We start from the raw sequence: 12123 nt of genomic DNA, 5'->3' as shown, positions 1-12123 counted from the left end.
TTGATTGTACTAGATTAAGTTTCCAAATTAAATATATATAAATCAATTCTTTTCTTTGGCCCCCATTTTCCCTAATTATGAAGAACTGGCCTTCCCATTGATGATCCCCAGGTTTCATACGTTAAATCCAAAAAGGTAAAGGAAGGTTGGAGAGTCAAGTTCTTAAAGGGCCAGCAACATCTTATCTTCAAGTTTGAACTTCCTTTGTGTATTAGCCTTAAAATGTTAATTACCACTAACATTGCCAAGAAATATCCATCCATCAAGCAAACACAGGTTCTTTGGCCAATTAAGGCCAAAACCAAAGAAAGTCACTAGCCAATGCAAGTTAATTACAGATTTAGGTATCAATGGTCCCTACATGTTCTAAATTGTTTAAGAAGGTGTAACTCCCAATGTTCATTTTACCTAGGGCTCTTTGGCTACCTGAGCACACTGTGCAAACTGGTAGTCCTTTTAGAACAAAAATCTTACTTTCCTCACTTAGTTAAAGGACGTTCTTAAACCAGAAAAATGATTCGTTACCTGTGCTCTTTAAAAGGGATTTCTGCTTTTCCTTCAGTCAAAGTCAAACTCATAATCCAACAAGGAAACAAAGTATATAAGTATGTAAGGGCAACATGTACTTAGTTCCTACTATAATTCCAACTAATTAAATGCTAGATACTCAGCCTGGAAAGTCAAGATTCTGAGAGGAGAGACCAAACCACAGAAACACATTATGTCGAATTCAATACCATGGCAAGAGATTCCCCCTAAGTTGTCACTAACATTCTCTTTTCATAAAATCAAGTATGAAGCTCCCTAGCCTCAAGAACTAGTTTCATTTTATCTACCTTATCCAATTTTTTTCCTATCCGTATCATCTAGAACCTTCCCGTATCTCCAAGAGTGACATGAGGATGGATGGCAGATAACTTTTAGCCCCTGGGTATTGACTGAGTCATTGCATTTTGTCAAAGCCAACTATTAAGAATTTTTTCAAGGGACACCTGTGTAGCTCAGTCAGTCAAGCATCCAGCTTCAGCTCAGGTCATTATCTTGCAGTTTATGAGTTCAAGCCCTGCGACGGGCTCTGTGTCTCCATCTCTCTCTGCCCCTCCCCTGCTCTCTCTCTCTCTCTCAAAAATAAATAAAACATTAAAAAAAATTTTTTTTAAGAAATTTTTTCAAGCCTCGTAAAAACTGTCATGAATATTTAGAGCAAAAATTTTCCCCACAAATTAAACAAAATCAATACTATTTGGGGGAAGGAAATAGATATATGAAACAGTCAAAAAGTAACAAAAAGTAAATGGGGACACAAAGTAAAAGATCAGAACTTACAGGACTCATTTATAAAAGGGATATGTGGGTACTTTTTGCTCATTCTCCCTCTTGTAGAGAGAGTAAAGCACCTGGTGTCTACTGTTGATGTCTTAAAAACTCAAAGCCAAAAGACATTAATGAAAATAAAGCCATTTCACCAGCTTCATTAAAACCACTCCAGGCCTTGCTCCCAATTCCAAACTGCTGTCTTTTCCATCACTTTCTATGCCTTAATTCAGCAAACATTTGGCAAGCACCTACTATAGTAAAAAAATAAAGTAAAAATCTATGAACTAGTCTCAGATGAACTGCACTGACTTGCAAAAATTGGTACATTTCTGATCTTTGTAACATGGTTATCTTCTTAAAATGATTGAGCATATCTATTTGAACATAAACTCTTCAACATCAACAAAATTTAAAATCTTTGGTTTCAAGAGAAAAAAATCCAACTACATAAAGTTTAAATTTCCTTATACACTTAAGCGACATTCAAATCATGTAAACTCTTAAAAAAAAAAAACACCAAAAAACCAAGAAAATGGAAGACTAAACATACCTATTGGGAGTACTCAGCATGTGGCTAGTCAATACATGCTTGTGAAATAAAAACTGTAAATTCTTTTTGTCATTAAAATCCATTCTTTGAGGCATACATGAACTAGGTCCAACACCCATCTGCTTCCATATTTTGCTTTATGGCTCACTAGTAATGATTAGATCCTTGGTTCTCAAATTTCAACGAGAATTTAGAATGACCTGGAAAGTTTATCTGATAGGCAAATTCCATGACCACACCCCCAAAAGTTATAGTTCCAGAAAGTGGATGCTGCATTCATAATAATACAACATGCAAATAAATCTGAGTTAGGTGGTCAGAAGATCATACTCTTAGTATCAATGACTCACCCTCATAATAGACAAGGGGCTGTAACTGATACCAATGAGAGTACAGAAGAATTGACTATTCCTGACCTAACTTATAAATTACTCAATTCTCTTAAGCATAATTCACAACTAATGCTTAATAGGCAAATCAAAATTTAAGTGAACTAACTTTTGCTTTGATAATGCAAACTGTCAAACAATCCACCAAAAACAGATATTTTTCTGAAATACTTAAGATACTGTCAACGTTTAGGAAAAGAACAGGAAGAAAACAATCTATGGACTGTAATACAGAGAAACATTTATATAATTGTCCTGCAATAATTTTAAGGGGAAAACTACCACACTCAAAATACTCTTTGATTAGGTTACTGTCCTGTCAATACAAAAGCCACTAGTCACGTGTCTATTTAAATTAAAATTAAATGAATTAAAAATTCAGTTCTTCAGTTGCACTAGCCACATTTTAAATGCTCAACAGCTGCATATGGCTAGTGGCTAACACACTGGATAGGATGTACAACACTTCTTCATCACAGAAAATTCTACTGGAAAGATCTGGTTTAGAGGTTATGGGCATCTAAATATAACATGTAATCTCTATTCTTCCTGACCAGAGAGCTCAATTTGGCAATTTCCAATCATAAATATATACAACTACTTTAGGTATTAACTGTAAAACAAGCAGTTTAGCATAATTTTTCTGAAACTTATTTCTAGAAAGGTCATTAAAAAGTGATGTGCTCATTCATATTATCAACATAAAAATATTTAACTAGAGACCTGACACTATCAAAGGCATGAAAACCACAAGTAGGTTTGCACCTAATCAGAATCAGTAAAAAGTGTTTAATTACTAGAAAACAAAAAGTATTAGGTAAAATAAGACAAGTCAAGAAAATTTAAAATACTTAGTAAGTCTAGTTTCGCAAATACTTCAGAAATCTCTTTACATACATGACAAACAATTGCTTTATAATTGGTTTTTAAAATGACCTTACTACAATTAATTCAAGTTAGTGACATTTTACTATTTTCATTCTTAATTGCTTTTCAACAACTTCACACTAAAAAATGCCTAAAAATAACAAAACCATAAGATTTATATACAATTTTATATGCGAATAACTACTAATACAAAATTCTGAGAAAATGCTGGTTTTAACAGAAAAGTAGACATAAAAAATTAATCAATTTGCAACTTAAAACTATATCTCTAAACTGCATCAAAACCTAGTTTAAAACAACACTGTGTAAAAAAAACGCAAAAGCATGAGCAACAAGATGCTGAATGAGAAATAACTTGCAATTGAAGAAAAAGTTAGACTTATTACAAAGCAGAATTAAAACTTCAACAGATTCACAACCACGTATTAATTCAACTTTCAACCTACTTTCTTTTAAAGATACAAACATCTTTAACATCTTTTTTATTAGTTCTTTCTGAAGAGTTCAAGTGTATTCAAATATCTCTAAATTACAGAAGACAATTTTGATTCCAATCAGGAAGTTTTGCTCCATGGAAAAATAAGTTTATAAAACTGTCTAACAAATATAACTTCTACAACTTAACATTAAAACGTACAGACGCGAACGGGTCACACGATGACTAGTTACGGAAGTTAACATTCCTGTCATTTTAGATTCCCTGTGATTATGTTCATTTCAGAGATCTTCAAATCTAAGTTAGCAAAGAAAAGCAGTAACTTATTAAAAACTGTATGAAAGGATCTTACAGAGAAAAGACTGTAGTAACTTACCTGCAACACTAGTGATTGTAACTGGAACTCCTTGAACTTGAACACCTGCAGCACCCAGGTTGGCAACACTCACTGTCTGAAGGTTAGGCACTGATGCAAGCTGGGCAGTATTCAAAGTTATTGGGGCACCAGCAACAGCCACAGGAGCAATTTGAGCAAGGGTTGTGCCACCACTTGAAGACACTGGGGTGATGGTTAATTGTTGGGATAACCCAGCATTCTGAACTTGCAAATTTGAAAGACTCTGAATATTCTGAACCTGTACAGTTTGCCAACTGATTTGCCCTGAAGGTGTTAAAGTTGGAGCCCTGATAAGCACCTGAGTCGGATTTACTGCTTGAAGTTGAACATTCTGCAAAGGCTGCTGCTGGATGGTCTGAATTGTCTGCCCTGACTGAAGTTGAAATGACTGTGGCGGAATAGCCTGAATAATCTGTTGCTGAGGCTGTTGGATCTGGATCTGCTGTAAGATAGGCTGGCCTACAATCTGCACCTGCTGAAGAGAATTTGATTGATCCTGTGTGTTCTGTATTCCATTAGACTGAAGCTGACTGGAGCTCTGCGCTTCAGACTCAGTAGCAGCAGGTGTTTGAGATTCTTCAATAGTGCGTTCAGAACTACTGGCTGATGTGCTTGCATACTGGCCCGTGTCTGCTGAGCTCACTAACGTGTCACTGCTTGTCAGAGACGTCGAAGCAGTGGTTGTGCAGGTAGTGGAGGAGGAGGGAGATTCCGGCATAGTACTGGCAGAAGCGGTGGTAGTGGTGGGTGTGGAAACTAACTGACTCCCGTTGGAAGTCCCACTATCAGTAGTAGTAGCAGGCTGGCCAACCTGTCCAGTCCCTCCTCCAGCAGTCACGTTGTTTATCACTGGCAAAGCTAAAGTCACTCCTCCAATGTTAATTGGTAGGGTTGTTACAACTTGAGCCTGAGTACCAGGAAGGGTCTGTAATTGCAGTGGTATTGAAACACCAGGTCTAATTTGGACTGGAACGGTCTGATTTGCCAGGTTTTGAGCAAGAATATTCCCAGAAGCTGTCCTGTTAGCAGCTGTAAGTATAGCTTGATTATTACCTGCAGAAATGAGCTGGATTTGACCCTGCAAATCCTGTAGAGATGAACTACTAGCTGGATTGATTTGAATCTGCTGGCCTTCCACTGTCTGAAGTTGTGGAATCACTTGGTACTGGACACTACCACTCGGATTTTGTACTTGTATGACTTGAAATTGACCAGGGGCGGAAGAATTACCTGATTTCGTTTTTGTAGGAGATGCACTCCCGTTATTACTGCTGGAAGAACTAGATGAACTAGAAGCTGGTTGAGAAACGTTATTTTCTTTTGAAGCAGGAGGAGTGGAGGCAACAAGTTGCCAAGTGTTTCCAGCAAGTTGTGTTGTTACCAGTTCTAGCTGTTGTGGTTGATTTTGAAGTTGCACCAATCCTTGGCTTGGATCTATAATAATTTGTTGTTGTCCAGTTGCTTGATTTTCACCAGGAGTCCCTATTTTGCTGCAAGTAGCTGCCAGTAAAGCCAGAGGAGAGGGCTGAGAGTCCTACCCAAAAATGAGATGATAAAGGAGAGGGGGAAAAAAAAGTGGGCGGATTTAGTGGAGGCCAGTAGATGGAAGGGGTTTGTTTGTTTGTTTGTTTATTTATTTATTTATTTATTTATTTATTTTGACAGCTCTACATTTCAGAACTTACTTAGGCAATGACAGAAATCAAAAAGAAATAGTAACAAGAGCAAGAAGATAGAGGAAAAAAGGAAACAGATACTGTAATATAAAGTTCAAATAAAAGGAAATTTCTAAGAAACTTTTGTAAAGTATATTCTCATAAACTCAAAATGCCCTTGGGAAAATACACACCGTTTTCTACTGGTCTGAGTTCCTGATGTAATTTTAAACAACGTTATCCCTTAAACATGTGAAATCTTTATGAATTTACAATTTAACTTCCTCACTCTCAGAAAGATGCTTTGAGTGGATGAACATTTGTATTCTGTTCTTCAGTTCTGGGCAATTAAAGGACATAACTCCCTCTCTCCCCTTACGTTTCGTGATGAATTTTTTTATATGTTTGCTTTTACCTGGGAGCCTGAGGTTTTGGGTTTTTTATTGTTATTCTCTGGCTCAGAGGTTTTCCCTCCTTCTGTAGCCATCGCCGCTGCTGCTGCTGCTGCCGCCGCCGCCTCCTCCTCCTCCTCCTTCTTCTGATCTGCAACAAACCCCCCCCCCCACGACAACAGGTTATTAGGATTATTATTATTCGTCTTCCCCCTCTCCTCCTCTTCCCCTCCCCCCGAACATTAATCTCCATAAACCCGCGATCCACGCACACCGGCAGGGGGTGGGGGAGAAGGAGGGAAGGGAGGAGGGGGATATCACAAAACGTGGTTTGAAACCCGACCCATCCGCTCCAGAGCAACACCCAGAAGGTTGTTCTCTCTCAGACATTAAGACAAAACACAACCCTCCTTCCCTCCCCCTGATACCCTCCCTTCCTCTCCTCCTCCCCTTAAAGCATCTCAGCGGCCCCGGGGGAGGGGGGAGAACCGAGCAGGGTCTGGGGAGGGAGGGAGGGAGGGAGGCGGTGAAGGAGACCGAGGGGGGTGGAGAATACGTACCGCTCATCCCGCATTAACAGGACAAACCCTCAGACGGAGACACAGGGATAGAGGTGGGTGGGGGTGGGGGCGAGGCGGGAGGAGAGGCCGGTCCCGCCCGCCCGCGGTGGCTCGGAGGAGGCTGTAGCTGGCACAGGCTCTGCCTCTTTTTCCGCGAATGGCCGCCGCTGGGCTGTGGCGTAGCAGCTCCTCTCTCCGCCCGAGCCCGGCTGACTCGCCCTTGATTGACAGCGGCGGCGCGCGGCGCGGGCGGCGGCGAGGGCTGGGGGCGGGGCCAGGGCGGTGCGAGCCCGGCCGACTCCCCACCCCCCTCGGCCTCTCTCCGCCGGAGCCGCCGACTCTCCACCCCTTCCCCCAGCGGATTGGCCGCCGACCTGCCGGGGGCCGGGGCGCTGGGGCCGCCTCCTCTCCACCCCCTTTCTCGGGGTTATCCTTTCAGCCGCTCTTCTTTTCCTCCTTTGGCTTCTCCGGTACTCCTTCTCTCGGCGTTCTAGCTCAGGCTCGCTGCCGGTAGGCCCTCCATACAGCCAAACTTGTTGTCTCAGGATATCCCGCCCCCTACTCATTTCCCAGCGCCCTCCCCTCAAAAACCTGCTCCAGCATCCCTCGGAATTGCCACTAAAGGAAAAAGTAGGGCTGTCGCTCAAGGGAAGCGAATGGGTCGGATGAGGGGACGTGCGGACCACCGACGGCTTGGCGCGCCGGGTGAACTGCCCGCTGCCCCTGCGCAGGGAGCATGGCTTTCCTGAGGCGCATCCGGACCCGGGCGCCCTTTTTCCCTGGCTCGGTCCCCATTGGCTGAGGCCCTAGTGACGCGCGCTGAGTGGTGGGAGAAAGGGGGCGGTTCGCTGCCGCAAAGCCTATCGGCCCTTGTAGTTTCCGGCGGCCGCGGCGGCCCCTCCGAGGCACCGCCTACCCTCCCGCCCCCGACCGAGGCCTGGCTGCGGAGCGGAAAGCTGCCCGAGGGGGCGGTGGCGGCAGGGCGTGGCCGGGGCCGAGTGGGAGTTGAACTAAGCGAGGGGGAGGGGGAATGGGTGTTGTTTGCCTGGGCCTATCCGCCGCGCGGGGCTGCCCAAACCACCTCTGCCACCGCCTCCTCGGCTCCAAGCCGCTCCCCGCAGGGAGAGCTCACACCCGGAGCGCTTGGCGATTGAGCAGGCGGCGGCGTGGGGAGGCGGGGTTTGCTGTCCTCCGGGTTTGAATGAACCCGGTTTCTAGGAGCCGTGCCTTCGCCTTTCCTTTCTTTGCTTACCTCCCTCTTTCAGGCCTTCCGCTTCAAATACGAGGCCTGCTTTACCACAGAGAAGCATCTTCCATTTTATTTGTTGTCTCTAACTGGCTTCTGGAACAGAGCAATGACCCGCCTTCTAAGGTTGCATCGTGTTTTGCCAAGTAGCCCTTGTGGTTGGCGGACTTCTCACTCTTACTGGTCTCACAAGATTCTGGAGGCGAAGAAAAACCCAGCTCCGTTTGGGTCAGCCCTAGTCACAGTTCAGCATAAGCTTCTGGGCAGGTGGAATTCACATCTGGCTGCACAAAGCATTTTAATGTCAAATGTACTTGAGCAGTCTTCAAAGCTGTCCTTCAAAGTCCTGAAGTCAGGATGGTGCCGTGGAATATAATAGGCGGCTGATTAAGTGTACCAAAAGTGGAAGTGAATCGCTAATGTAAACATTGGCCCTGGGGACAAGGTGCTCTTACACACCCAAGCTCACAGTCACCCATTCCCATTTAACCTGGGCTCACACAGCTTTGAGCGTTGTTGTCTCCTTCTTGAAGCCTAGTATGTTGCAAGGGTGAGGAAGTCCCAGGTGCTACACTTGACTGGCATTTCCTCTGCTTGTTAAAATAATTGCAACATTGGCTGATGACAAAGCCAGCAGTGCAGAAAGACAAAGCACTTCAAATAAAGAATTACATAGTATTGTCTACCCCTTCTTAAAAAAATGAGACTAAGATCCTTAAATAACCTGCTTTCGACCCCACCATGTACAATACAGAAACTCAAAAGTGCTTCTTGCATTTACAGATAAACTCTATCCTCGAGTCATTTTTTTTTCTCCAATTCATTATGATAAATGAAGGAAGACATTTTGCAGTCTTATGAATTGGGACATTCCTTGGCAGTTTTCTTACAAAACCTGCTTCAGAGGGACAATGTCACTGACTCTGAACCACAGATTTTAAAAAGAATGCTTAGGGGCACCTGGGTGGCTCAGTAAGTGTCCATACTTGGCTCAGGTCATGATCTCAGGGTTGGGGTTCCGGTCCTGCTTCAGGCTCCCCCATGACTGAGTGTAGCCTGCTTGGGATTCTCTTTCTCAGTCTTGCTCTCTGCCCCTCCCCCACTCATGCTTTTTTTTCTCTCTCAAAATAAATTTTAAAAAATTAGCTGAAAGAATATAATTTAAAAATAAATAAACAAGGGTGCCTGGGTGGCTCAGTTGGTTAAGTGTCTGACTCTTGATTTCAGCTCAGGTCATGACCTCAACAGTTCCTGAGATCGAACCCCGCATTGGGCTCTGTGCTGACAGGGCACACAACCTGCTTGGCATTCCCTCTCTCCCTCTCTCTTGCCCCTCTCCTGTGCATTCTCTCAAAATAAATAAATAAATACTTAAAAAATAAATAAATAAGAATGCTTATCCTTTCAGTATGGATCTACAAAGTATTGTAAATATTCTGTACCCTATAGATAGTGGTAATCCTGGTATTCATGAAACATACTGTAGAGGAGGAAAGATAATTTTTCCTCTACCCTCTGATTTCTTAGAAGAGACTTCTGTAATAATTGACAACAGCAAGTAATTCCAGAATTTTATTAACATGTATACCTCATGTATGCATGGGAGATACCCAAGAAAAAATGAACAACTCCCCAAAATAGCTTAAAATTCAGAGTTAAATATCGTAATAGGGAAAGGGGAAGGGGGATGTAGGCCTCTTAGGGGGAGGGTAAATAATTTTTAGGAAACACAGATTGGCCTGTAGCCAAATAGATGAAAGGTATGATAGTTTGTGAAAGTTTTCTGGGTATGGTATAGACTTGTAGTCTCCTCTCCTGTGAGTCAGTCTTCCCTGGTTGATGAAACTCCCTGGCGGGAGAGGGGGGGGCAGAGGGAGGTTATGAAAATTGAGTTCCTTTTAGGGGCTATGTCTTTAGGCAGATAAGGGGATTGGAGGGAGCATCTCTCTGTATTTGCTGTTTTTCAACTGCATACAGCTCAAAATAATATGCCAAAGTAGCAGTATTTTGGAATGGCACATTCTGCTACCCTTCAATAGTTATCAAGGCCTGCTTTCTATCATGGACCAAAAGCTTCTCATCCATGGCTGAGCCATAAGACCTGGGGCAGGTGATCTAAATTAATCTGTTCTCAGGCACCAGCATTTTGTCTAATAGAAGGTTTAGCTAGATGAGACAGTTCCAAAATTATAGTCATTCTTATACCACCTTCCTAACTTAAGCTGTGAATCATCTATACTATGATATACTTAATATTTTTCTTTAAATCACTTTAATTTTAGTCTTAATATAATTAGTTTAAGAAGTTGATATCATCATGGTAGGTGGAAAGCCAGGATCATTCTCTGTGTAGGTAAGTGTAAATAGAAATTCAATAAAATTCTCAGCCTTAGGCCTACAAGGCTGGTCTCTTGGAGGAAGTAGTTGGTTTAAAATAGTTCCTTCCTGGGGCGCCTGGGTGGCTCAGTCAGTTGGGCGACTGACTTCGGCTCAGGTCATGATCTCACAGTCCGTGAGTTCGAGCCCCGCATCGGGCTCTGTGATGACAGCTTGGAGCCTGTTTCAGATTCTGTGTCTACCTCTCTCTCTGACCCTCCCCCGTTCATGCTCTGTCTCTCTATGTCTCAAAAATAAATAAATGTCAAATAAAAAATAAAAATAAAAAAAAAAATAAAATGGTTCCTTCCTGGGGTGCCTGGGTGGTTCAGTCAGTTTAAGCATCTGACTCTTGATTTTGGCTCAGGTCATGATATCACAGTTTGTGGGTTCCAACCGTGTGTTGGGCTCTGCACTGTCTATGTGGAGCCTGCTTGGAATTCTCTCTCTCTCTCTCTCTCTGAATTTAAAAAAAAAAAAAAAAGTTTCCTTCCTACACTCATATTGCCCATAGAATAGTGGTTCTAACACTATTTTATACTGACCTAAGGTGTATACACACACACATACATACAAAGAGGAAACTGAGCATTTTTATTCAAAATATTTAACAACACTGAGCACTGACTACTCAGATAAAACACTGCCTCCAAGATCTACCCGTGTCCTAGAGGACCGCTGCCACGCATCACCCGTGTAGTTTCTGAGTGGAGAGCTCCAAAGAGTGGAGAAACAATGTTGGGCATGGGGAGGGGACTTAGACACTCTTTATTTGTCCAGGGGAAACAGTTTTTAGAGCCATATTAATCTATATTAGTTGAATGTCAATCAATCATATTAACTGAAGCAAAGCTTCAGGAAAAAAAAATAGGTCTTCTTACTCTCCCTACTTAAAAAAAAAAAAAAAAAAAAAAAATCTAGTAGTATTCCAGAATTTGAAAAAATAGTGTCCTATGGACTTTTTTTTTTCTCCCTACCACCTTTGTGGAGCAGAAAGTTCATATTTCCGGTTACACTGCAGAACAAGCCTAGAATCTAGGTAGATTTCCTGTGCATTTAGAATTGCAATTCTGAATCAATCTACATTTGGAACAATGTTGCTGGAATTTTTTGTTTGTTTTTGTTTCTGGAATTTCTAACAGGTCTCTTTCAGATATAAAATATTTTCTGGTCCCCACTTTCTAGGACCTGGTATTTCTCAACTGACCATTCAGTCAATAACTCTTGAATGCTCAAAAGATCGCAATGAAACCACCAGTCTCCTTTTCCCCCTCCCTGCCAAGAATAGCCCTTAGCTCTCTGAGGGCAAAGGCCAGGGCTTTAATCCCCTGTAATGCTGAGGATACATTGAGTAAGACTTTAATAAATATGCTTATAGATGAATGATACAAGCAGCTCCAGAGGATACTTGAATATTATAGGAAAAGAAACTGAGGTGACTTGAATGAAAGGGACCAATTCTGAGCATTTCCACCAGGAAGCTACTTGCTGAAACAATTAAACTCTTTGATTTTGTCTTTGAGAAGCAGAAAGCAAAAGTTTGGAGAGGCCACAAACCGCAGAAAGATCAAAATTTAACATTCACCTCTGCTTCAAAGTGTGTTAACTGAGAATGTAGCCAATTGGGAAATGGATATAGATTCAATGAGCATTATGTTTAGAACAAGTAGCTTCATTAGTACATCTAGGAGACCATGCATAGTTGCTATCATAATAAAACCCTGGTAAGGTACAAAACCACCTTAGTTTTGTATTTAAATTTAAAATAAAATTTAAATAAATTTAAAATAATTTAAAAATAAATTTCTTAAATCCAGTAATAATTGTTTTCAGGAAGCAGAGAAAGTTTTAGAAATGTAATTGTAATGTAATTAGGGCCTGGATATAGAACATTTATGGGGAAATAGGTACAAGAGG

The 12123-nt window shown here is 42.0% G+C and overlaps 1 protein-coding gene across 4 annotated transcripts in view; it reads right to left on the bottom strand.

Annotated features, from left to right (window-relative positions):
- The window catches only part of SP4 (Sp4 transcription factor), an 82374-nt gene extending 75579 nt beyond the window's left edge, over nt 1-6795 (bottom strand). Inside the window, exons 1-3 of one of the 4 annotated variants that reach the window (XM_060632676.3) lie at nt 6585-6795; nt 6048-6175; nt 3957-5511 (exon numbers count right to left, since the gene is read on the bottom strand). In XM_060632676.3, coding sequence (XP_060488659.1) covers nt 3957-5511; nt 6048-6175; nt 6585-6591 — 1690 coding nt within the window. In that variant the 5' untranslated portion in view covers nt 6592-6795. The remainder of the gene's footprint in view (nt 1-3956; nt 5512-6047; nt 6176-6584) is intronic. The other 3 variants (XM_060632674.3, XM_060632675.3, XM_060632673.3) reach the window with 3 other exon arrangements.
- Nucleotides 6796-12123: the final 5328 nt, after the last annotated feature.

Source organism: Panthera onca, chromosome A2 (assembly GCF_046562875.1).
Source record: "Panthera onca isolate mPanOnc1 chromosome A2, mPanOnc1 haplotype 2, whole genome shotgun sequence".
Taxonomy (NCBI): domain Eukaryota; kingdom Metazoa; phylum Chordata; class Mammalia; order Carnivora; family Felidae; genus Panthera; species Panthera onca.
The sequence above is the reverse complement of the archived record's forward strand: the minus strand, read 5'-3'. Positions and strand labels throughout refer to the sequence as shown.